Below are 26,396 nucleotides of genomic sequence, written 5' to 3' on the forward strand. Positions count from 1 at the left end.
AGAAAAAAAAAGAACTTATTACAATTAGCAAACTTCCAACTTTTTTTAGTTATATATCTCTCCTGCCAACCATCCCAAAATGACCTGCATAATTTAGCTTAAGTTTGCTTTTTAATGCAGGTTACAGTCGAGTGACACCTAGCTGAAGGGGGAAGTACTTTGAATATGCATGGCTTCTATTTTGTATGTATCTTCATATTTTCATATGCAATTAGGTATTTGCATTTTGAACTATATTTCTTGACAGAAGCTCAAAAAAGTAGAGTGTGTAAAATACACAATCTATACTACAAGGTTACTAGCAGAATTGAAAAGAATTTTTCAAGTTTCAGGTCCTCATGAACACGTTTAAGATGTTGCAAGGTATTAAACACAGTTCACCTGTGTTTCCAGCCCTCTGAAGCACTGAGCAGGGAGATTCTGTTCTGAATTGCATTCATCCTATATGATGCCAGGAGATACCATCACTTCCCTTGAGCTCTGGCATGTTCTCAGTTCAGTGTTCTGACCTTAATGAAGGGACTACTTGATAACCGTGTTGCTTAATCTTCCACTGAAATAACTATTAGAAGATATGTATCTGTGGATCATATAGATTATGTAAGTATTAAAACAATATAAAAAATTGAGAGACTTACAGAAAAATAGGAATATGTTATTTTAATTAAGCAAAAACAGAGTTATAATCACTCTTTCTAAAAATAAAATTAGACTCTTTATCAATCCTTAACATCTGCATTTAATATTTTCTTCTAAACAAAAATACAGATGTGATTATGTAGCAAATTACAGTCTTTGACAACGTATAGTATTTACGTTCTCTTACACTTACTTTAATTCTAATTTGGTCATTAATACTTGATTCATTACTGCAACATGTTACTTGTAGTAAAAGTGCCACAATTGAACTATAAACATGACATTGCCATCTTAAAACTGCTTTGCTATAAACTGTAGAGAATATACAGAGTTACAAAGTTGTTGTGTTTTTATCAAAATATACAAACCCCCCCAAACCTAACACAAGCTAACAATATTTTTCTTATGAACTATACAGTTATATAAAATATTTGTAAAATTATCTTTGTATTTATAAATATTCTACCTTATTTGCTTTGGTCTATATTTATCACCATACAAGTCCACTTAGAAGATATCTTTGTGTACTTTCTTTGAAACATCTTTACACTTTCCTGTGTTTATTATTCTGTTATCCTTATTTAAATGGAACCAAAGCTGCCATGAAACCAGGATTTCTCAAAGGGTTCATAGCATTCACCAGTGACAGAATAAGCAAGTGGACTGTATTATTACTTTAATCAATACTGTATTATCATTTCCATTGCAGTTTTATTGTACCCAAGCTATAGTTTCTTTTAAAATATTCAAGAAGACAAAGTTAAATAACAAATTGTGAACCATCACAGAGAATGAAGTCAAGAATCACTAACCCTTGTCATGACCTAATTTTTTAACACTTCACAGGGATGAACATGACTACCAGAAATGCAGATACAGTACAACAGAACCCTATCATATAAAATGCAACTTGCAGACATACACCTGCTTGGACTTTTTTAAGCATCTCAGTTAAAATGAATCACACTTCCACAAAACAGTATTAACTGGAACATTTTGGTGCTGTGTTTCAGAAGCCCATTCTCGCAGCTCTGGCTCACCACACCCTTCCGTGTGGCAGGGTCAGGGAGGCAGAAGGCTGACACTCCTTCCTCCAGCAGCCCCTGGCCCCCCTCTGCTGTGGCCACGGACACTGCTGGGATGGTCGTGGGGTCACTGAGAAGGGACATCTGAAGGTTAAATGGTGCATTTAAGGCATGGAGATCACAGGGAACCTCTCTACAAACTGGCCCTATACTTGTTTATACACACGGATAGCCTCAGGGATATATATGGAAGCAAGAGTCTTATTTACCTACTCCTCTCAAACTCAAAGTATTTATGGGGAGTTGCTCTATTGTTTGTGTCCAGGCATTATTCCAGGAAGAGGAGGGAAACTGTCTGTATGTCCTTCTGTTGGAAAAACTGTATTTCTAAAAGACAAGAGTTGCAGACCCACCAGGAGGTGGACATTTCTACACAGGACTTCTTTGTTTCATAAGAACAATTTTCTTTAGACCAATGCACCTGAAGAGTTCACCAGGCCACTGGCATGGGGATTTATGCAGTTTGGAAGACTGGCTATAGCAAGTTCCACTGAACTTTTATTAAATGTCACAGAGATATATAAATTGGGAATACTTCTCACACTTCCACTCAAGACTTAACAGTTATTATGGTAACTACAAAACTGAATATGGAAAGGAAAAGAGTAGTTTAGACTCCTGAATATGTTTCGTAAAGGCTGAGTTACAGAAAAACATGGCAGTACCCAAATGTACTTCGGCACACCCAAGCCCACGAAACACTTCCCATCTTCACTTCAGAATACACAAGATTACAATTATTTCCTTTATAAACATATTACTTTTGTAAAAAAAAAGAAAAAAAAAAAGCAATGTATGGTTTCTGCAGCAAAAAATTCTTCTACAGAATACACAATGAACCTACTTATTACTTTTGCTTCCAAGAATTCTGATTCAAAACCAGAACTGTAAAATAGTTCAGTGACTACTTGTAATGTTAAGTAGAAGGGTCTGAGTTGGCCATTTTGTTTTCTCTCTATGCTAGAGTCTGTTGTGGCAAAAGTATTTTGGGTGTTCCAAATTAAATTTGTATTATTGCAAATACTAGTTTTTCTGTGTTATTTTTTCTTTTGCATACATTGATGGAAGAAATTTGACCTTATTGATACGTTTCCCCATCCAATACATCTTTATCCTCTCCAATATATAGTTTTGGATTTTTCTTCTCTTTTGCACAATTGTCACTCACAGTATAACTTCTGGAGTTACATTTTGTTTATTTTTCACTTCGCTTCCTTCTGAGCCAAAGAAATGTGGATTTTCCAAAAGTTTAGTGCTTTCGCTGCAAAACTGTTCTTTTCTATCTTGTGTGCCTGGACTTTTGAATAGATGTTTCTTCTGGTGCATTCCCAGAGCAGCTGCAGTCTTGCAAATTTTGGGGCACTGAAAGCAAGCGTATCCTTTTCCATTATGTTCGCGTACGTGCCTTTGCTCATGGTTCCTTTTGGTAGAAAGATACAAGAAGCTCTGAAAGCAAAACTGACAGTGGTAGCGTTTTTCTCCAGTATGAATTCTTTCATGTATTTTAAGTGTTTCATTTAAAGTGAATGCCTTATTACAGTATTGGCAGACAAAATCTTTGACACCCAGGTGAATACGTTCGTGTTTCTGTAGATTACCAAGAACTGAGAAACATTTACCGCAGGTTTTGCAAGTGTAGGGCTTTTCCCCAGTGTGACACCTCATATGCATTTTTAAAGTGGATGGACTTTGAAACTGTTTTTGGCATAACTCACAAATGTAAGGCTTTGAAGCAGCTACATGCCAGTGTACGTGTTCTTGAGCTTCTGCTGTGGAAGACTCGTCTCTTTCGCAGAGCTCACAGTGAAGATTAGGCATCTCTGTGTTCTCCTCCTGGCTGAGCGCCTTTTCCTCGGGAGCATTCCTGAGTGCATACTCTCGACTGCTTGTGGTGTGGCTTTCCATACCAGTGTTCTTGCTTCCGTGCTTTTTCCTCCACTTGGTCTTTTTCATTTTTCTTAGCTGTTTGGATTTCTTTTTTGGTTTATAGTTATAATAAGGTCTCCAGGGTTTATCACTGGAGTCCTGGTCACTAACATCATCACACATTTCTGTCAGCTCTAGGCATTCTGAGCTGTAGAGTCTAGATGGGCTTTTTTCTTTTACCTCCATTTCTGGTTCTTCAATGAGATTGTCCTGTTTGGACTCGTGTTTGGATTTTCGACCCCTTTTACAGAACAGCTTAGATCCTAATATATGTCTTTTTACAATGGCTTCATTACCAATTTTTACTGTTATCTGACAAAGAGGCGCAACATTGCTGTCAGCAGATGTTCCAGGTAAGGCAGGCTTTGCAATGTATGTTTCAGTTTTACTGGACTCTTGGACAGTATTTGTAGTTTTGCTACACGAACCTTCAGATCCTGTCATGTGCTGCGTATCCTCAGTTGCTTCTGCTTTGCTGTACAGCAGTGTTTTCTTTCTCTCCTTAATAGTTTTTGATTTTGTAATGCACTTCCCATAATTATCCGACCCATACTTACAGTCATCACTTACTGACTGACTGGGTAGGTTATTTGAAGATTCTGTCTTACTGTTTTCTATGGAAGTGACTGTTTTACTGTGCATTATTACTGAAGAAACTCTGCTACTGTGCATTATAACAGAGGGTGCAGAGCTGCTGTAACTGATGACAGAGGTTGAATTTTCATTTACGTTAGCTAAAGACACAACTGAGGAATCACACTCTTGTGAACCTGAGTCATTTGCAGCAGTAGAAACTCTTTTTTCACCTGGGAAAAAGTCCCTCTGCAGGTCAGAATTTAAGATACCTACTCCTCCAGAGAAAGAATTCTGAGTATTTGTGGAAGATGCTGTATTATTACATGAAGATGTATCCAAGGCCAGAGTTCTGTTGTTTGATATTATACTATGTTGAAAATTAAGCGGTGGTAGCTCAGAGCTAAGAGAGCTCGGAATGAAACAGTTAGTAGAAGCAGTTTCATTAGCCTGGGTAGTTGTGGGAACATTTTCATAAGAAGAATTTCGATAGGATTTATAAGGCAGTCGCCTGCATTTCATAGGTAAGAGTCGATACAGTTTGTATGGGTACATATTTGGTTTTAAACCCCCATTGGCCGTCTTTTTATTTACTGACAGGCGATGGTCAATTGCATGGAAAGACTTCTGGTGATTTTTCAGTATATAGTAAGTCATGAAGGTCTCCAGACAGAAAATGCACTGGTAGCGCCTCTCTCCAGTGTGCCAGATCTCATGTCGGGTGCGGTACTCAGCTAACGCAAAGACTTTATTGCAGTAGTGACAGGGGTATGTTCTCCTCCAGGAATGCACATTGGCATGTCTTCGAAGGCTGGACAACGTGACATAACTACGCTTGCAAACAACGCAAGTGTATAAAATCTGCCCATCAACGACTTTAACCAAATGATCCGTTTCTGGTAAAGTGCAGTTTGCATTAGAACAATCAGTGATGCTGTTTTCAGACAACAGAGGCTCTGTGTTCGCACAGGAGCTTCCATTCCGTCCCTCTGTAGCAGTACAGTTATCTGCAAAATTTTGTTCATTTCCATTGTGAGCTGATAAGTTACTTGATCTCATGCAGACTTGTTCGTGACTTTCCAGTATATTTAGGTTTGCAAATTGTTTGCTGCAATATTTGCATATGAAAGTTTCCTGATGCTCTGAGTGGAGCTGAAGGTGAGCAGTGAGTAACAGCCGGTCACTGAATGATTTCGCACAATAGTTACAAGTGTGAACAGGTGGAGTGGCTGTCGCCCCAGATGCAGAGACATTAGCAGAAGTGTTTCCCTCTTCTCTGGATACATGTAAATCTCCTGTTTTATCTTGAGGTTTTGGAAAGGAAGTAGTTGTCTGATCACTAACTGCTTTGTGCTGGGCTTCTGCAGTGGTTACGGTGGAGGCTGGTACTTTTGCTACAGCCAAACCAGTACCATGGGGCTTAAAGGCTGACTTAGGAGTACTACCTGCTTGTTTTCCCTGCTGAATGACTGGGGTGGCTCGGTGATTTTCATAGTGGTCCTCACCCACCTGGTATGAAGGGCTTCTGTCCTGGTCAACAAAAGGTGCTCCTTGTGAAGTATCTCCCCCAGAGGAAACTGCATAGGAGTGTTCAGCCAAGGTACTGGCTGGCTCAGCATCTTTGCACACATCGCTTCTGTCGAGGCCAATGCTGGGAGCTTGTATTGTGTCAGATACCTTTTTAAAGCTGGCCCTCAAATCAAGGGGAGAAAACAAATTGTTTTCTGTTTCAAAAATTGAGAATGCATTTGTAATTCGTGGTCCATTTGTCACAGCAGAATCTTCGTGTCGCTTTTCATGTTTTTCCTCTTTGACAGCCCCTTTTTCATTAACACAGTATGAATACGGACAGGGAGAACTTGAAAAATTTACATCTGTAAGATCTTCTAGAAATGATATTCCCAGTTTTTTCCCCGCAGCTGCAAGGTCCGTTACAGTTTCCTGCCTCTTAACAACTACTGTGGAACTGTAGATGTAGTTCAGTATCTCTGTAAACACTTCAGCTTTGAGATCATCTAACTCCAGTACATGACCTGAAATACAGATAGTACGACTCCAAAAAATGTTTTTAAAGTAAAGGCTTGAAGCTGCCAGCACATTACTATGGGCTTTAAATTTAGTGTCCTCCACAATTATGGTGACATCGCATAAAATACCCCGAATGCGCTGTTCATTTAAAATGGAAAGTACAGTGTCACTGTGGAAGTCGTCCTTGAGGTCCTTTGAATGGGACATGACTGTCATCTACGAGAGAAAAAAAAACAAATTAGAAGGCATTTTTCATCCATTTCAGTTACACATTAAGTTTATAGTTCCATATTATTTTTATATATATTTTTAGTTTATTAACTTTCAAAGTTTAAGAACGAGTAAAATTTTGTCACAATATTTCAGGTTTAAGTCATCTTATATTCTCTGGTGCCAACACTACTGCAGGAAATGTCTGTCCAGATCAAGGAGGCAGGAGCACCACTAGCTCCTCAGCAGGAGGCAGAGGATCCCTCTCACTCCCTCCCGGCTTGAACCTGCTGTGCATCCCGAGCCTTTCGCTGAGAATGCAGCCCATGCCTTTTGCTCTGCCCAGGTGCAGCCGCTCAGGGTCACCCCAAAGGACTCCCTGAAGCCCGGACGGAATTCCCCAGCATGCCACGGAGGGAGCTGGCACAACTGAAGGGGCAGGCTGTGTACCCGAGGTTCTGTGCAGAGGAGGACTTTGCTTTCTGGGTTCTTTGTCAGACACCGGCTTCACAGCACGGCTGCATCTGACCTCCTTACTAAGCTCATGTTTAAATCACAGCAAGAGAGTCTCAGTTTCATGGTAAGGCTTTACAAGCAAATGAATGCACGAGGAACACAACTTGGTAGACAACAGTGAAGTACCTAGAACACTGTTTATGTGAAGAGATTTTTTTTTTTGAATAGTGATTAAATTCACTCAATAATTTACACTACTTTAAAATGACTGAAAAGTTCTGAGTAAAACAAGTAGAAAATAATGGAGTAACAAGCAGAAAATAAGAGTTTTTTTCTTCAGTTACAGTTCATACTTAGTGTTCACACTTTATAATTAGATAGTGTGTTCTTCATTTCTTTCAAATAGTAAGATTTAATTGCAATAATAAGTACCATTAATATATAATAATCAGGTTTAATGCTGACAAAACTTATTTAGATTAGCCAGGCTGTTACTATGTGAATATACTAGTTCATCCCATTGAGAAAAAAATATGCAAAATATGAATGAAAAATATTCTGGAAAAAATTGATTAATTTGCCAGTTGAATTTGAATTTTGACAATTTTTGTCAACTGAATTTTCTGTCTGGTGAAAATCTGTTTTCAAAAGATGTTTTTTCTCAAATTCAGATCTGTACCACATAATGAGGTTTATTCCTTTCTTTCCCATGTCTGGAGTAGGGTTTTGAACTACTACTGTCCATTTCTGCCTTCAAGTCATGAAGAAATAGCTGTGCTAGTGGAACTTATCACTACAGTAAAAAAAACCACACTCTTAAAGACCCTTTTTTTAAACTTGTGGAAGGAAAATGCACCTTAAAGAATATTACTGACAGAAATTTTGTAAGACAGGCTGAAATATTACAACACTCACAGTCAGGATTTACCTTCTAAATACTCCATCTGCTGCTCCAAACTTTAATGTTCAGCTTTAAAAATTTTATGACGACCTTTACCCTCAAATACTTTAAGTTAAGAATGCCAATATATAAGATGGGTTTGATCCAAATGGCAAAATAAAGGTTTAACCCTTATTCACTAAGCAAACAGCAACGACCATTTAGAACACATTGGCTCATTCACCCAAAACACTGGTGTTATAAATGAAGTTCTATATGTCTAATTTAATAATCAACAAAATTTAATTTAGCAGCAATTTTAATTGAACAGCAATTTAATATAAATTAATACAATCAAGTATGTTAAATATAATCACACATATAAAAAAATTGGCAGTGATTAATTAATTATTATTAAGGTTCATATAAAGCATAAGCCAAACCGACCAGGGTACAGGGAGGGTTCCTCACCCTGCCTCACGTACCAAACAAAGGAACCCAAACTACACTTATATACTGTAGGCTAATACATATTCATCAATATTTCCCAGAAATCTCCTCCTATTTTCAGTTCTTGCACTCTACATCACTATACTGCACAGCACATGCTCCACTGTTGCTAGGGGGTCTCCTGGCTTTTTGGTGGTCTTTTCAGAGGAAGGCTCGCTGTCTTCCTCTCTGCCCTCTGAAGAGCCTTACAGGTTGTACATGCCAACTGAGCTTTATGTTATGTAAGTAAGCATTATTTTCCAAATAAGCCTTATTATTTCATAGGTAAAACCACTACTTAGATTCCATACCTGGAATCATCCCAACTTTGCTCATCCCAAGGCTGATTCTGTTTTCTGGAATCGTCCCAACTTTGTTCATCCCAAGGCCAATTCTGTTTTGGGATCTTGCTTATCTCAATACTACATCCTGTATCCTGTTTTTCACGTGTACCATTTGCAAAGGGGCCCATCTGCTTTGTAACACTAATCACATATACTTTTCCTTTATTATTTTATAACAATTATTTTCTAAAATATTGATACAGTTACAATTTAGTTAGCACAAATCATATCCATTTATCACACTGGGAAGTAATCTGTTCTGGAAAATAGGGCCTTTATCACAAAGACAAGTAATACAAGTCCTACACTCTTGCTCTAACTCATCTAATTACACTTAGGACACTTTTTTCACAAATCCACAAACTATGTTCCTGGAAATCAAATTACACAAAAAGTAGCAACAACTTTACCATGAAGACAAACCAAACATACTATGAACAAGACTGTAATTTGGTACATTACAGATGAAGCTTGGAAGTAAAATTTTTACCTTGCAGCATGGCCACTGCTTCTATCAGGTAATACAAGTCATACACTCTTGCTCTAACTCATCTAATTACACTTAGGACACTTTTTTCACAAATCCACAAACTATGTTCCTGGAAATCAAATTACACAAAAAGTAGCAACAACTTTACCATGAAGACAAACCAAACATACTATGAACAAGACTGTAATTTGGTACATTACAGATGAAGCTTGGAAGTAAAATTTTTACCTTGCAGCATGGCCACTGCTTCTATCAGGAAAGGTGTTGTCTATGCAAATAGTCAAAATTTCTAACAGAATTTGACAGCTGAGAATTTTCAACACACAGAATTCAGAACAAAACTGTGATTCACAAAAAATACCTCTGATGTTTCCCATAATATGCCATGGATGTCAAGAAACTAATTCATCAATATAATGGTGATAGAAACATTCGTGAATATTATTTTGATTATTTGATCACTCTCAGCAGCTATAAATCTAGATTCAATGTTTTATGCCTTGAAATGTTAAAATCATAGTTTATGACGGGTTTATTTATGACACTAATTTGGCTTACAAGAAGTGATATTTACTCATTTGGAATGGCAACCTGAAATCCACAGTGTTTAGATAAGAGTTATCTGTTTTGGTTTGGTATCTGAAAACTCAGATGTAACTGTAGATAGTTTCTGGCGTATGGAGTCTACAGAAAGCATACTGACAATTCTTTTCTTCCAGCACAGCCACTATTCCATAATTGATTCCTTTTTCTCATTGACAATGTCTGAGATTACATCTGACTTGCTCATGTGATGTGGTATTAGAAACCAACTGTCACACATCAAAAACATTTCACAACAGGAGCTATTGATAGGGTTATTTCCTGAGTATAGGAAATAAATGATGTCAACTCTACCTCCCAGTGAACTGCCCCACAGGAACTTGCCTGTGTTTTTTCTGTTTCTTTATTGGAGACAGCTGGTTTTAGTTCAAAGACACATCATCTGACAGACTGTGTGCTAAGTGTATCAGGCTGCTAATGCCATGCTGTGAGGCATACAAACCCAAGTGGGTTTAGTACAAGTCTTATTATTCAACTAATTGTCTTAAAATTTATCTTCCTAAGGACAAAAGTGAGTATTTTAAATTTCTACTTGCCATGTATATAGATTGCCAGCTTTTGCAATCCTGGACAATTTGGTATGCTCAGTAAAATACTAAACTAGATTCCTTCTGTCAACATTGTAGAAATGACCATTTGCTATTTGGTAATTTAATTTTTTTTCTCTGTGTGCTAAACCATAAGCTAAATATCTCATTGCAAAGTTATACAGAAAAATTCCAGAGCAAGTCATTTTTCAGAGCCAACACTTTTTCCTTCTTCATCTCAACCTACACATACCTCAAATAGTCCACTTATTCATGTCCGCAATGATTCTCTACTACCTCCTATTTCACCTGTCTTGCTTCTTGCATTTGTAAAAACATGTCTGAAATGCTATAAAATCAAAATGGCCTACCTAGCACATACATATAAATGGAGTATTCCAGGAATTTTTTTACATTCCATTTGCAGTTCATACTGTAAAACGAAAACCTGCTCTTCCAAGGGAGCACCACCAAGAACTGAGATACATGGAGATCAAACTTTTCAGATGTGTTAGTATTAAATATTTTTCATTAAACACTGGAAAGTCCATTCAGAATGTAACTGCTCTTCTGTATGATTTTTATTATAGAATTACAGAAGAAAATTTAGTTTTATTTGTACATTTTTCCCAAAACATAAATAAATACCATTTGACCTATTAAAGAGCAACAAAACTCCTCAGCCAACTAATACCTCTTTTTTTCCCCCACAAATCTGTCTGTTCATTTCATACTCTTTACTCTCAATCCAGACATAAATAATTTCTTAGTAATCTGAACAGTACCTTTGTAGCATTACTAATAGTCTTTGGTACACCTATGAGTAACTTCAGGTTCAGAACAGCAGAATTTTTGATTGGGGGGGTTACAATACTGTTTGCAGATTTTCTGCAAATACAGTAATAGACTTAAACTGTCCTTAAAAGTTGTTGGAATCACTTGGAAAAGTAACATTTAAATATTCATCTGAAACTTAAGTGTAATGGTCAGTAGGTTTATTAAATTATAACACTATCTTTTCTGACATGAACAGAACACCATTCCAGGACAAGACTCACAAATGAAAATAAGTAATATTAAAAGTTAATGTCAAGATCAGAGATTGATGCATCCAAACACAAATCTGACTACTAATGCCTCACAGATGATGCTGCTAATTATAAATAGAGAAGCCAGCTCTAAGTGGACACAGCTGAGAGTAGAAGCTACTGTTAATTTTTATATTAACATTACTCTGAAGTCAACAAAGAGTTCAGAAGATGTTTTACTGGCCCATGAATACCAAACACAAATCTTTTACTACCACAGAGAACTATTACAATCTAGGAAAATTCTTTTAACTTCTGCTTATCTTTTGAAATCCACTGCCAGGCAAGTGTACCCCATTATGTATGAGATTATTCTATTCCACTTCAGTCAGCTGAAATTGAAAGACAAGCTAGTGGCATAACAAAAAAACTCCAAAGCATTAGTGGCAGTTGCTAGTACCCAAGCAAAATCAAAACCAGCAAGACGAAAGATGAACTGCAGTAAGAATTCTCCCTGTTTTCTTACTCCGTGAATTTCTACTGGGTTTTTAAAGTGCTAATACATTCTGGTACTAACCAACAGGACAGTACAGAAATATGTTCATTCCACATCTTCCTTATGCTCAGTTTCACCCCACTCTGTAAAGGTACTTCGACGTCTCTGTTTTGTTTCCAGCTGGCTGCCCCAGCTGAGGAGGAACATTCACCTGTATCTTAAGTCTCCTTAAGGATGCTGGTTTTATTCTAGAGCCAAAATGGAGTCAGGCATCACCAACAAATAAAAATCCCCAAAAAAGTACATCCCTCCCCCCTTATCGTCCCAGTTCTGATCCTTGCTTACCTGGAAACTTACTGTCCAACCATCACTGCTACGGCGACTGCCCAGTTTTTTATGGAATCATTCCACCAGTCCTATGCCGGCAGCCGGGCTGCCTGGATCATGGCACTGCAGCCTCCCTGCAACCTTGGGCATGCAGGGCCGTGTTCATGGTGCCTAATGATGTTAATGACGGCTAATGACTTTCAGTAGCTCGCAGGAGCGGGTAGCTTAGTGCTCACTCTACAGAGCTACACGTTACTTCAACTGCATCGAGAGACTTTCTCTTTGGACTCTCGCTGCTCACATCCTTCCTTCCCTGTTGCTATAGAAGAGCATTACTTTATATGTTTTTTTCAGCCTCGCGTTTTCCTCTCTTAATTCGACAGCTGGGGGGGGCTGGGGTGGGGTGATGGAATGCAGCCTAAAAGCATGTCAGTGTTAACACACCTCTGATGCCCCGCGACGAAGCATTCCTTCAGAGCTGGGGCTCTTCCCCACTATTAGCATCCCGACCTCAATTCTCTCACTCCCCGCTTTACGCTTCCCATGACCTCTCCCACCGCACGGAACAGCCCGTGCGGCCTCGGCAGCGCGTCTCTCGGACCCGCAGGACGAGCCGGTGTCCGGGCGCTCCGGGGCTGCTCCGTTCCCACCACCTTCCCGCCGCGGGTGGCCTCCCCCAGCCCCGGGGCCTCCCCTCCCGCCCCCGGCCCGGCCCGGCCGCCGCCGCCCACCCCGGTAAATACGGCGGAGCCGCGGCCACTCCCCGGGGGAAGGCCGGACGGCGCGGCCGCCATTTTGCTGTGCCGATCCCGGCAATGGGATTGCCCGAGGTCTGCCGGGCAGGGCCGGGCCCGCGCCCTCCGCGGCACCGCGCCTGTTCCCTGTCCTTACTCCGCAGCGGGCGCGCGGGCTCGGCCAGCGGGGACTGCGCCTCTCCGCCAAGCTCTTGGGAGGCAACCACTCTGAATTCACACCCGTGAGGAAACGCGGCGCTCCCAGAACCCGGCGCCTGCTCCACGGCCATCAATGCAGTGCTGTGCACGTCCCGGAGAATTCCTCTTGGACCTAACACAGAACTTCATTGCCTGTCCTTCCAGGCCCTTCGGCCAGGAAGAAAGAGAAAGTATCTCTGAGCATAGATAGCTCTGTGCTACCTTCTGCCGCTTCCCTTCACAAAGCAGAGATGAAACATATCCTTGAAAAAAATACATGAAATAAATTACATTTAAATCGTGAATTATAGTAACATTTACCCTTTTCACTATCTGATTATGTTATCTTTTTTTAAAGCATATATAGAAACTCAACATGAGGAGTTTTGTTTTAAGCAGTATTCTTAATCATAGTTTAGGTTTTCTTTATATTTTTACTGCCTCAGGCAACAAGCACAGTATTACCATTAGTGCTTCATAAGGAGTACCAAACGCCCCCTTAGACAAAGAAGGACAGAGCTTGATTTCATCTGTCCAGATGCTCCAACGCATTTGTACAGTTCTCCCAGATATTTTCTCTCTCAGCCTTTCACTGCAAATAGTCAGCAAAGTCTGTTTTCTCAGAACTTGGAGTCATGAAGCTTAGAGAAAAACTGGGCTTTGAGAGAGGTGAAAAACATTGTTAGGTAAATTAACAGTTGGTTTTTGTCTTAAAGCTTGCTTTTGTCCAAGGCTAACCTATGTTTATTTTTACAAGGTATTCTGTATAAAGCATCATGGGACAGAACCTTTATTTTCGAATCTTAAGCCTACGCAGTAAAAGCCCTGAATAACAGGAAATTATTAATTTTAGCCAAAAAAAAAATAAAAATCCAGAAGCATAAACTATTTCATCATTGTTACACTTGATGGGCCTGGAAGTTAGAATTTTAGTAGAGCCCCTTCGTGATAAATGATGCTTATCATTTCAGGAAACTGCTTAATATCAACATAATGTACAAAATCTGTTATAAAGAGAGAAGGTCTTTATTTTTTCCCCCAATTCTATCTTGGAATTAGTGCTTTCCCAGTTGGTTAAAAGTTATAGCAAAAAATTTTTTCCTGTCAGGAAATTGTAACAATTTCAGCGACTGATTTATACACACATTTTTCACTAACTTACACCGTCTACATTAAAAGTTAATCTTAGAAATACTTTTCTGTGAAGAGTTTATTCCTTTTGTAATTCTGGATCACTGGAATTCTTACCTATGAGTTCACCTACTGAAGCAATGAATATGTTTTTAGCTTAGGGCTCTCTGCCACCACAACATGATTTCTTTAATCTCATGGCAAATTGAGTGATGAATGACCAGTAGCTGTTCACCAGCCGCTGTGGGAATGGAAACAAATAACTGAAGAGCACAGGGGTTTTGATGGCAAAGGCAGAGTGTGTCCCAGCATTTTCCCAACATTCATTTTTATTCCAACCTACATAATGGATAAGCAAGGTTTCATACTTTCATATGGGTTACTTTTAATCTTGGACTTAGCCTATTGCTTATTTGCTGGCTTTTTTTCATTTATTACTGTTTTAGATGTGTATATATGTAATAGTATGTATTAATGAAGTTTTTTGACACAAGTGCCATAAAAAGTATTTGTGACAAATGTGTTGTCAGTAACAATACAATAAAATGGATTAAATTAAACCTGTTGTAATCCCTTAAAGGAAATAAATGCCTTACTGAACAAGCATCTTGAAACAAATTTAAGGAAGATTAGGTTATTAATTCCCCCTAAATCTTAATTAAAATTGATTATTTTAAATTATTTTGAAAATCAGATGCATAACCATCATTTGTATAGCTGATATGTCCAACTTAGAGACAATAATTTATTTGTACTTAAATATTGTATGCTCTGGCAGTCAATATCTATAGACAATATAATAGATACGGAGAACGAATAAAAGAATCAAGTTTTCTCTCTTTTTTTTTAAAAGGGTGTTTTCTTAAGGCCACTTTAGCTCATCCACTAAAAAAAGAATCACCTTTTCTGTGACTAGTAGTGTAACTGAAGGTACTAATTTCTGTGTGTATATATATATATATATATATATATATATATGTATGTATATCTATGTGTATGTATATAATTTGAGCTATTGGGAATTCACAGTCCCATCAGCTCATTGTGTGTTAAAAATATTCTTCAGAAAAAGTAATTCTTTCTAAGGCTGTCTTGGCCTCATCCAATATTTTACATAATCATTCTAACATTTCATGGAAAACCAACTGCAAGCAAAGAAAATGGAGGCACTGGTGCTGCAGCCAGACCTGTGCATGCACTGCAGTGATCTCTGGGAGAAGTGGGACAAGACCCATTTGCTCTGCAGCCCTGGTTCCAGGTGTAATGCCCGACACTAGTGATGTACTTTAGAAACAGGGAGCTTGCTAGAGTATATAGTACCAGTTACTATTAGACATAAATGATTGTTCATCACAGCACACAAATACTGTGTTCCTTGTAGAAGGAAGTCCAAGTAGTTTAGCATTGGATTATTTCTGATATGGTAAATCTGTAAGATCTAAAGAAAATTTTCAGCAAATCTCTTTAAAATGTATAAAACATTTCCAAGGTTACTGAATTGGTGGTGTTGGGAGGCTTTGCTGAAGTCTGGTAATCTTATTTTGCAAGTCGTGGCATATGGTATTCTTTCTGTAAGAGTATTTAATGAAAAAAATGTGCCAATATTCCTCTCTAGACAAGCAGTTTTAGTTCTTAAGCAACAGCAGGAAACAACATATAGAGCATTACTCAGTCTTGCAAATTCCTCCTAAGCAACAGGAGTTTGGCCAGGATTTGACTGGTTTCTGTCTCAGTGCCTAGACCAGTCTGTCCAAGAGAAGAACGCTAGGATAGACTGTCATCTTCACTGCTCTCCCTGCTGGGGTGAGAGCATCCAGGGCTGCTGCTGAGAAGGAAACAGCTCCTCTGTACCCTCAGGCAGGCCAACCCTTCGCTGAGGAGTGGGGCACAGCAAAGACCCGGCGGCCCAGAGTGACTTCAGCTCCCCTTTGTGGCCCATGAGCAAGGGAAAGAGTTCAGGTGCAACCCTCTTCCTCTCATTGAGCATCAAGTGGAGGGGGAAGGAGCCCAGTTACAGCACCTGCAGCAGCCCCCTGCCCTTCCACGTCTGGTGGAGAGGAGAGAAACCTGGGACAACTCGCTCAGCTCTCAAACTGTGAGCTGTGCACATGCACCAAACCAAGTCTTTGTCCAAGAAATCCTGCCTTCTTAAAATTTTGACGTGGCCTAAACAGAGTCCCATTAACACTAAACAGGACATATATAAGCAATTTTTAAAGGTGTAACTACATATTTTTCTTATTCACCAGTCTAAAAAAGAAAATGAAGCAATGACAATAACATAAATCCAAATGCTTCTCCTGCACAAAATACAAAAGCTTATGTTGTTCTGCTGCTAAGAATCAGCTGACTTTACATCTTGCTATCTCTGAACAATCTTATTATTATTTTCCATTTAAGTCTTTCTTTTTTTATGTGCTGCTGGCAAGCTGTTTTCTAGCTGCCTACACTTGTAGGACATATCAGTCCTTAGCTGACAGAGATCAGTTGCAAACATGAAGCTATGTTTACAGGCAGAGTGACAACAACAGACATTCTTCTGGTGATGACTGTTGTCAAATGTAGTGATTAATATATTTGAATAGCTTGAAACAGAAGAAGCAAACTAAACATTTAGGTTTTGTTCATTCAGAACAATTACTGTGTGGCATTCTGTTGCCTATTCTGTTATCAGAAAGGTAAAATAAAAGTAGTTGAGGTCAGCCTCTATTTTCCAATTTTCAGAGGAAGCATCATCTGAATATGGGAGCCAGCATCCACAGTGCAGGCTTGGGGCTGCTGTTCTTCTGGGTGAGGTATGTGGGGGCCAGGCCAATGCGCCAGTTCCTGCCCTTTACTAGTGCTGATGTAGCAAATCACGATGGACTGGAAAGAGTTCAGTCTGCAGCTGCAAACACCTCATTCAGTTGGTCTGCCAGGTGGCTGCACACAGCCATTTTGGAAACCAGGACTGGTCTTCAAGCTGTTAATTTGCCACCACTAGCCTCCAGTATTCCTTAAAATTTTGCAAAATATTTTTGGTTTTGCTGTTGTTTCAGTAAACCAAAACCAACATACAAGGTATAGCTATTGCTCTCAGTCATCACTTCAGCGTGGCAAATATTATGGCAACTTCGTGAACACTCAAGAACTTCATATGCACTTAAATATTCTTGTGCTCCATTTTGTGCTGACCAGAGGGGCCCAGCCCAAGCCCTACTCCTCCTTTTCCATCCTACTGCATGTTTCCAAACTAAAGGTTGAAGCAGGACCTCTGCTCATGCAGTGGAGAAGGGCTGTAGCAAAAGCAAATAGCACTGGCAGTACAAAGAGAACTGTGATGGCTCCAGCTCTGGTTTGTGCTGCTTGCTCTACCACCAATGTGAACTGCTCAGATCTGAGCTCAGCTCAGGTGGGGGACAACAGCAACAGCAACAACAACTACTACTTCTACTACTACTACTACTACTATTACTACTTCTACTACTGCTACTATTACTACTGCTACTACTAAAGCCCCAACAGTTGGCTTGCCTCTCCATAATAATTTCCCAAAGTCTTATTCACTCAGAAGCCCTAATAGTAGCATGTGATAGTACATATCCACATTGTTTATGGTTCAGGATCATGAAAAGATTCCTGTGGCAGTGTTTAAACTATCTAAAATGAATAGTAACTTCTGGTTCTCAACTTGGCTGTTGAGAGTAAGGGAAATGTTGAACATTGTCAGGATAATCTTAATTTCCTAAATATGATTGTTATATATTAAGTCTACTTTCTTACTAAGCACTCCAAAAAAAAAGGGAATATTTTCATTGATTTCAAGGCAAATTTAATGAGGCTACTTGTCAGCTAAGCAACTTCTCAGGTTACACCCGCTGAATTTAAACGCAAGATTTGCAGATTCCCATTTCCCCATCTTTTTAATAAATAGGATTTTAGACTTATTTCTTTAAAAGATATAATTTAGGGTAACCCAAAGTGTTGGATACACTGTTCATTTTATATATAAATGAATACTTTAAGAAGAAAGGCCAAAAATAACCTGTACATAAACTTGAAGTCAGCAGACAAATTTCTCAGAACTGATCTTATTTATCTAAGCTTCTTTTTAATCCGGGACTGAACACTTGCACAGAAAGTGTAAGTGCTGCCTAAATGCTACATCCAGATATTATTCCAAAAGTCCACGATCAACTTTCATTTTGACTTAACTGTTTCTCAATCCCTGCCTTCTCCTGTTGTCTGGCAGAAGACAATACTTGGGTCTTATCTCTTAGCCTGGCTATGTTAGATAGAACCAGAGTGCTACAAGCAACACCAGCTTCATTCTTATTTAGTGGCTTTAGTTTGTCACTGTGTAAAGCAATATGATCATGCTTGCTTCTGAATGCTGGTGCAAGATTCAAATTGAGAATGCCTGAGCATTGCTGAAAGACACCATTACCCATGATTTCCATCTGTACTTATAGCAGTGCTGTAAGTATTCAGAATCCTAGAGGAAGATTTCCATTTGCAGACCAAGCCTACTGTGCCAATTTTACTCAGCTATTGCAAGCCAGATTGAAAGTTCAATAATAAAAAGTCACAAGAGATATTTCCATTGAAAACATAAGGGGTTTTGGTTAAAATCTTCGAGTCTTAGGAAACCACACTGGGCCATGCCCAGAAATCTTTTTATATGGTGATTTTCAAGATGCATGCATTATTGTGAGCACATGGTATGTAAATGCATTGGGCTGCTTAATAAGCATTCACTGACACACATCTGCAGCTTTGCTAATGTACCTTTTATTCCTATGTGGTTGTCAAGGAAACAGGTTATGGCCCAGTATTCTGTCTAAAATGTACTGAGCAAGTGTTCTAAGATAATTTACTTAAAATAGGTAAAACTTGAGTTTTGTGGCTCATCGATTCTGTAAATGCAAGTAACCTGAATTTATCTAATTGTAATGTTTTACTGATTAGTTTAAACCACCAATGCCATTTTATTGCCTCTGAAAATCCTTTACATTTTCTGTGTCACACAACATTGCATATTAAAAGTACATTTAATTACAGAAAACATTTTGAGATTCTTTAGGAAAGAAGAGGGCTTTTTGACTTGTGGGATTGTGGGGTTTTTTGGGTTTTTTAAAAATTTGATTCCTTACTGTACATTCTGCCTGGTGACCTTAATTACTTATTTTAATTTACAGGTACCACAGTGAGAATGGCTCTGATGCAACAAAGCATTTCCTACCAAAATTTGTGCAAATATTGCCACTGTAATCAGTGAGATTTCTCCCTTTCTTGTACCCTTTGGTACCAAGGACCACATTAAAAATTAATGAATTAATCAGAATTTCACTGATTCTTTCATTCGATACAAGTGTCTCTTAAATCTGAAGCACAGATACCAGTCATACTTATACTAACCAAGATTATTATTGGGCATTCACAATAAGAAAAAACAAAACTGCTAATATTTGAAAAAGCCGTGCAAAATGTGAACTGTTATTTTGAAATATCCTTTGTGATTATTTATCACAATACTATACCTGAATCTACAAACTGCTCTTTCCAGCTCATGAATCAAGAGGCTTTTTGGTGTCCCTGATTAAAGTCATGTATAAAGGTAGAGATTCTATGAACTATACCCAGCTTAACCAACACAACAGTGTCAGAAACAGGCACTGGCACTGAGAGTTCCTCTGCCTCTCCTGTGTGGCACAGGTTTGTAATGAACACTCGTGACTGGGATCCAGAGCTAACATTCTGGCATGCTCAGGAGGTTTGTGTGCATACCAATATGTTTGGTTTGTGCAGATCACTGGAGGCTGTAACAACCTGTTTCAAAAACTATTCTGTCTGATTTTGTTTGTCCAATCTCTATAGCAATAGAAAGCCGGTAGGAACTGGAAAAATCTAACAATATTGACATGCAAATAGAGCAATGTGGTACCATAGTGAGAACTTAAATCTTAAATTATTGTAATAAACTAGAAATTAACAGAAAATATACCCAGGTAATGCAGTGGTGATGGTGTTAAATAATTTAGCTCTATTTCTATGTGAAATTACTCCATAAACTTACCCACCTAAAATCAGGTTGTTCTTCTGTTAGAGTCTTTTAAAAGTGGTATTGACAGGTATTTTCAGCAAAACCATCTCAGTAATTTTGTGAACTGTGTGGCTACAGTGTATCAGCCTGCAAAGGGAAAAATCCAAATTTAATGACTGAATTATTAGATGAGTACTAATTTCCACATACATTGTGTAATTCATCAAAATTTTCCCTGGGGTGCTGTACGGCTCCAAATCTACATCTGGGAATTTTAGAACACACCAGCAACAAACCAGTAGCATTAACCAAACTTTTGCTGCATTGTTTTATTATGGTTTAACCTGTGTTGTGCAGACTGGACATAATGATATGTTCTAGACAGGAATGTAAGGATGTTTTCAAGTTTAAAGTAATTATTTTGAAAGACGTTTTCTTTCTCCTCTTTCTCTTCCACCACTTTTCTTTTGATCTCTCTTGTCACAGATATCATCACAGTATCTGTGATAATGACATTTCTAGGCAGCTCTTGTTCTCTGGAATACACTTCCTGTATTTCTCTGCTTGAATGATTATTCATCACTGTCAAACATCCTGATTTTATTATTATGTATCAAAAATATTAAAAAGGTTTTCCTGTAACAGTATAAAAATTAAGTGAAACTGGGTTTTTTTCAAAGATACTGAAAAAAATGAAATTGTTCCATAGAGAAATTGCAAAATCATGCAGATAAGGCCTTATGACTCAGCTGATAGGCATTCACACAGCAGCAAGTATGGAGCAGCAATTAAGAATACACAGCTCCATCCTCCATTTGCAAATACACTGTATGCTCTTAGCAATAACATTGTACAGGAAATACAGGACCCATTACTTTGGCTTGAAAAGGTAAGAAGGTGAGTTAATTTTTTGTTGTTGGTTTAGCCTTTTACATTTTTTGTATATGTTAATTTGAATAAGAAATCTGTAACTCACATCTCCCCTTAACAAAGGCCAGAATGAAAAAAAATGCAGTAAGTCATTATTATTACCTCAAATTCCAATAATGGCATATTCATAAATGACCAAAATATGATAAAGGGGAAGCTTAAACATTATGTTTGGAGGAATCAAACAGTTAAAGATCTTACCAAAGCTAAAGATTTCCCAAATTTGATAATACTGCAATTCAAATACAATATTATAAGTAAAGCCCTTTTAATACTTAGTGAAGCAATTTATGTGAAAAAGCGCAACAGACACTACCTCAAAAGGGTTAATTGGTACTTATTCATTACTACCAGAATCTGTTTAATAGTTTGACAAATATCTGAACACAGGTAGTTTCCCACTGAGAGACCTGCAGTTTCAAATCAAAATGAAGTTTAGAGGCAGAAGTAACCTTAATTAGAAAGACCATTGAAAAACGAGTAGGACAGTGTCCAAGTGTATAATTTTTTTGTTTGACTTAATTTTTACTCATGCTTTGTTTAGATTTTCTGTTAGACAGAAATGGAATTTGCATGGATAGAGGAACAATTTCCAATTATAAAAAGGGTGGTTCAGTATCAACAATCAGACTTCTATGATAAAACTAAACACCCCCTCCCCCCAACCCCCAACAAAATAAACCCAAAAAACCCTAACAGGCCCCCCTGACAATAGCATTTGCAGGCTGTGCTGGAGGTGGGAAAAACTGCACCTGCTCCTCTATGCCCTGGTTAGCCCTCTTAGCAAAAGAATAAAATGGATGAAGTTTACAGAAGATTTTTTTATAGCACCTCTGTCTGCAACACTCTGACACTCTGCCTTAGCTGGATGTAAGTGCCGCTGAAAGACATAGAGCAACCCACGTAAAACAGTCAAAACTGGAAACAGCTTGCTAATTACTGGACTCTCCTAAATGAAGAAATCCGTTTCTTTCGCTAGAAGAAATTACCGTTCATGGCTGCCAATGAGTTTTTCTGGACTCATGAAAGCACTTGAGTTCCGTCATATTCATTACAAGAGGACTTGCACCCCTTAACAAAGAGCAAATCTGCAAATGGATTTAAAACAACCATAGGGAAATGTGCTCATGTAATGGAGCTACTTTTTAAAAATGCCTTGAGTGGGTATGTTTAAACACAAAGATATAATAAAAACAGTTTATTGCTAAGTGCCCCAGCTTTTCTAAAGATAAGCATCAGAGGCAATAAATAGATTAGGCATATCATTTGCTCAGCATTTCCTTTAAAAATAACCACACAAGAAATAAACAAAGAAATTTACTTTCTTACTACATTTAATGGTGCCCTCCGTATTAACATTTTAGACAGGAAAATAATCAGCAGAAGCAAGCTACTGGAGATAAATCAAATTACAAAAATACAGGCTTTAATACGTCACTTGAGAGATGCTGTGTGTTACGTTTTCAGTTCTGCATCTTTAGGTGGAACAGAGGAATACTGGAGTGCTTTAAATTATTCCTATAATTATGAATCTAATGGTTTTATTGTCATCATTAAGGATTTGCCTATTGTGACATATGACAAGTCATATTCCTGAACAGTTATACTCTGCTCATTTGGAATGCACTGAACTGGTATATTTAGAAGTAAATGAGAATTAGTTTAATATTACTCATACTGTCAGGGCTACTATTGATAATTGGCTGTGCTTCTAAATACCTCCTCTGCATTCACTTTCAGTGCTGAGTCTTCTTCCACACAAAATATACTCAGTCATTTTAAAGTCAAGGACATGAAAGGAAAATGGCTTCCCTGCTGCAAAAGTCTCATTGCAGTAGTGAGAATTTCTCAAGTCACGCACAAAGGGCATCGACGAGGAGATACACTACATTATAAGCTCAGTGGAGACATTCAGTAACATCTCATCTGTGTAGGCAGTTACCTGTAGTATACATAATATTTAACTTTACTGGCATGGTAAAAAATGTTAGCTAAAAATAGAAATAAAGAATTATAATACTTAAATTTTGCAAAATCTACAAGGTCTGGAAATTACCGCAGACCACAAGTGAGCTTATTCTCTAAAGGCTTGTTTAAGGTCTGACTGGAGCTCTTTTGCAGTGTGCTTAAACACAGTTCTTTACCTGAACTTCAGACTGGGTCCACTATTTAAAGAAAGGTTTATTAGCATTACTGTGGCTGAATTCAGCAAAGTTGAAAGAAGGCTTAAGCCTTCTGATTCTCTACATTTGTCAGCTGCTAAATGTTTTAGTCATATTTTTATACATGTGATGATAATAAACTATTACTTTATATATACACAGTACAAACCTTGACCTACATGCAAGACTGGGCTAAATTAAAAAAGAAACCAGGGTGCGTTTCTGGGAACAACCAATGCAAACCAGAAATAAAACAGGTTTTGTGTGTACAGCTTTATAAACATGGCATCATTTAAGAACTGATAGCCGCATGGAAACACAAAGTGAGATCAGTTCTCAGTTCGAACTAAGAGGAAACAACTGCGACATTTCCATTTGCATTGTGATATTGCTACTAAAGAGAATAACATCTTTCTACATCTCTACCATTGAACCTTTTTAAAGGATTTGGTTGCCAAGGAAACTGGTTCTGGCCCAGTATTAATCTGAAAGAAATATATTATATGAGTTGGTGTAAGTAATACAGTACGCATAATTATTGTTATTCTTTATGCTCAAATTCAAGGTTTTGCTTAAGGGTATTAAGTTTTTATTTAATAATTTTTTTGTGTGTGTGTGAAGTAAAACACATTTCAGTGAACTGATACTCAGTTTAAGCTGACAGGGCCATCTATATCAATCTCTCTCTTTAAAGTTCTCCTTCCTTTAAATAACAAGAAATACTGCAGTTTTATGTTTGTAGCCAGTACTGAAAATATAAGCATTAAAGCATATTATTCTTTAATTAATATTTCGCACAAAACACAAAACCGCTTATGACAGAATTTAAATATTTTTCTTTTTTCTAATCTTCCTCAATTTTTATTTCTGCCTTTTAGCTGCAAGTTTAGTAATGCTTATAGTCAGCTTTAAAATGTAATGGAATCAATAAGGTTTTCAAAAATTCTTTTGTTGCATAAGCGTTGCCACGCCCTTAGTACATATGATTATTTTAACAGACATGATTGCTCCACTTTCACAATAGGTTTAAAAAAAAACTAGATAAGAGTAATTGCCATGCCAACATGTGAAGACAACAATTTAATATAGGTTGTTTTCATTAACAGTTTAGTCCATTTTAAAACTGAAAGCTACATTCCAAAGCCCATTTCATGTTCTTGCAACACTGACCAAGAAAACAGTAAAACATGCAAATCTCAACCTACCTGCATGTACCACTTAGAGGAGTGTTAACATGGCAGTGCACCCAGCCATTTTTATGTAAAGCGATGGAGATAAGTTCTGTTCGTGGTCTTCTTGATAATTTTTTAGAAGCAGTTGTCAAAATTCAGATGGGAAGCAGCTTGAATAGACCGTGAGCAGGAGAACTGAGTTTATCAACAGGGAAAGCAGGAGTGGGGAAAAAAAAAAGTCCTCATCCAAGGTTTTCCGAAACTGCAAAACAAGGTTGGCTTTTTTTTTTTCTCCTCCTCAGAGTGTTCAAAGCTTGAAGCTGACCACTGCAAAGGCCACTTGTCACATTTACTGAAAATCAACCTATTGATATCACAGCTGAAAATATAAACTCGACAACCAAAGCCCATTGCACAACGTGGACTGCGTAAGAGTTAAAAATAGATTTGACGTGCCTCCTACCTGCATAATAAATATGTAAGTTTCAAGTGCTTTAATTCGATATTCACATTAATTAACAATACAATATACATTATTTAAACTACAGTAAATGCAAGAAGAAAAAGGGTGACACCATCTGGAAGCACAGTTTGCTTTTTTTTTTCCTTTCCAAGGGCTAATAATGTAGTTTGAATGTGATGACAAGCTAACAGCTCACCACATTGCAAATGAAAAAAGAATTCTTAAGGTGATGCTCAAATATCTAAGCCTGTAATGAAGCACAAACCAGTCTTCACTACTGCATGACATGGCACACAGACCATTTACATACTCACATTTGAGATACTAGGCACAGTATAATGAATTCAATACACAGCATGCACACAGCACAAGCAACGTTAATCCTGCCTGCCATTTTAGGCTTGCAGGAGTAAGATACATACTGCAGCACAGCTCTGGTAAGGGAGGAGGCAGGGGACAGCTCACCTTAAATGCAGTATCTGATTAATGTTGTAAGTGACATTGCGTATCAGCAACAGAGTCTTGGTTCAACTGGGTGGGAGGGAACAAAGAAAATTGTCATCAACTGGTGATGCAAGATGAGCTCCAGTCACTAACACTGTTAGCAAACTCCAAATTCTACAACGGTACAGTAGTAGGCATTTCAAACTCTTATCAAAATCTGCTTGTGCAATGGCTGAGTCGCCTGCCGAGGAAAACAAAACAGTCTTCTTGCTTATTGGAGAAACGCTGCATCCACTACAGCAACATCCTCTCGATGCAGAAAGATTTCACGTCGCACACATTAAATCCTGAATGCATTTGCTGTGTTTTCTTAATTTTTAAGTTCCAGTATTAAAAAAAAAATTAAAAGCCAATGATAGCAAAAATAATATAGCTAAAGGTCTAATGTTCAGACAAATAAAAGATTTCTTTTTCTCTCCTTTCTGTTTTCTCTCTTTTACAGTCCATCAAAATCCTGAGCAGTATTGACAAACCACACGAGCACCGGGTCTGACTGCATGATCAGCTGTCTGTGTCTACGCTACACCCTGTTAACCACAAGCAGTGTTAGAGCTAAATATATCTGCAATGCAGAAACAGTAGGTGCTATGTGGTATACAATTCTGATTCAAGATATTTTTCTATCCTCAGATATAACAAATAAAACAAAATTTGCTGCTGATCACTGCCAAGCATGATATCTGTCAGACTCACAGAACATAAAAGCTATCCTAAGTACACTGACCTAGATAACACTAAGAAGACTTAAGCAGCGTGCAAGCATACTCACTGTCAAAGCAAGGAAAACGAAACAATGATTGTCTAATCAAACTGAAAGCAACAACTCACTAGCACAGTATAAATTCCAAAATGCTACGTACTGTATATGCACATCTCATGTTATTGGAAGACGCAAAGCTCCTTTGTTTTTTTTTTTTCTCGGCAGCTTTTCTTAGCTACGGTTGCACAATGACATTCTGACATCATGGAGGTCAATGCA

General features: G+C 38.1%; 1 protein-coding gene across 6 annotated transcripts; it reads right to left on the reverse strand.

The window, feature by feature from the left end:
• Window positions 1–645: 645 nt before the first annotated feature.
• Window positions 646–26,312, reverse strand: ZBTB38 (zinc finger and BTB domain containing 38). 6 transcript variants are annotated; one of them, XM_041414292.1, is made up of 5 exons: window positions 26,278–26,312; window positions 25,379–25,444; window positions 24,484–24,645; window positions 20,224–20,333; window positions 646–6,467 (listed from the first exon to the last, which is right to left on the reverse strand). In XM_041414292.1, exon 5 carries the CDS (start codon window positions 6,465–6,467, stop codon window positions 2,889–2,891), a length of 3,579 nt encoding a protein of 1,192 aa, XP_041270226.1. In that variant the 5' UTR covers window positions 20,224–20,333; window positions 24,484–24,645; window positions 25,379–25,444; window positions 26,278–26,312; the 3' UTR covers window positions 646–2,888. The 6 variants fall into 6 exon arrangements, with proteins under 6 accessions (XP_041270226.1, XP_041270225.1, XP_041270224.1 ...); XM_041414291.1 differs by having other exon boundaries at window positions 24,484–24,712; window positions 26,278–26,292; XM_041414290.1 differs by lacking the exon at window positions 26,278–26,312 and having other exon boundaries at window positions 24,484–24,712; window positions 25,379–25,913.
• Window positions 26,313–26,396: the final 84 nt, after the last annotated feature.

This window comes from Onychostruthus taczanowskii, unplaced genomic scaffold, assembly GCF_017590055.1.
Source record: "Onychostruthus taczanowskii isolate IOZ18803 unplaced genomic scaffold, ASM1759005v1 scaffold45, whole genome shotgun sequence".
NCBI classification, from domain to species: Eukaryota; Metazoa; Chordata; class Aves; order Passeriformes; family Passeridae; genus Onychostruthus; species Onychostruthus taczanowskii.

What these genes read in the sequence shown, in the direction of transcription:
- ZBTB38 (XM_041414292.1), bottom strand. Translation starts at nt 6,467, where the DNA reads ATGACAGTCATGTCCCATTCAAAGGACCTCAAGGACGACTTCCACAGT.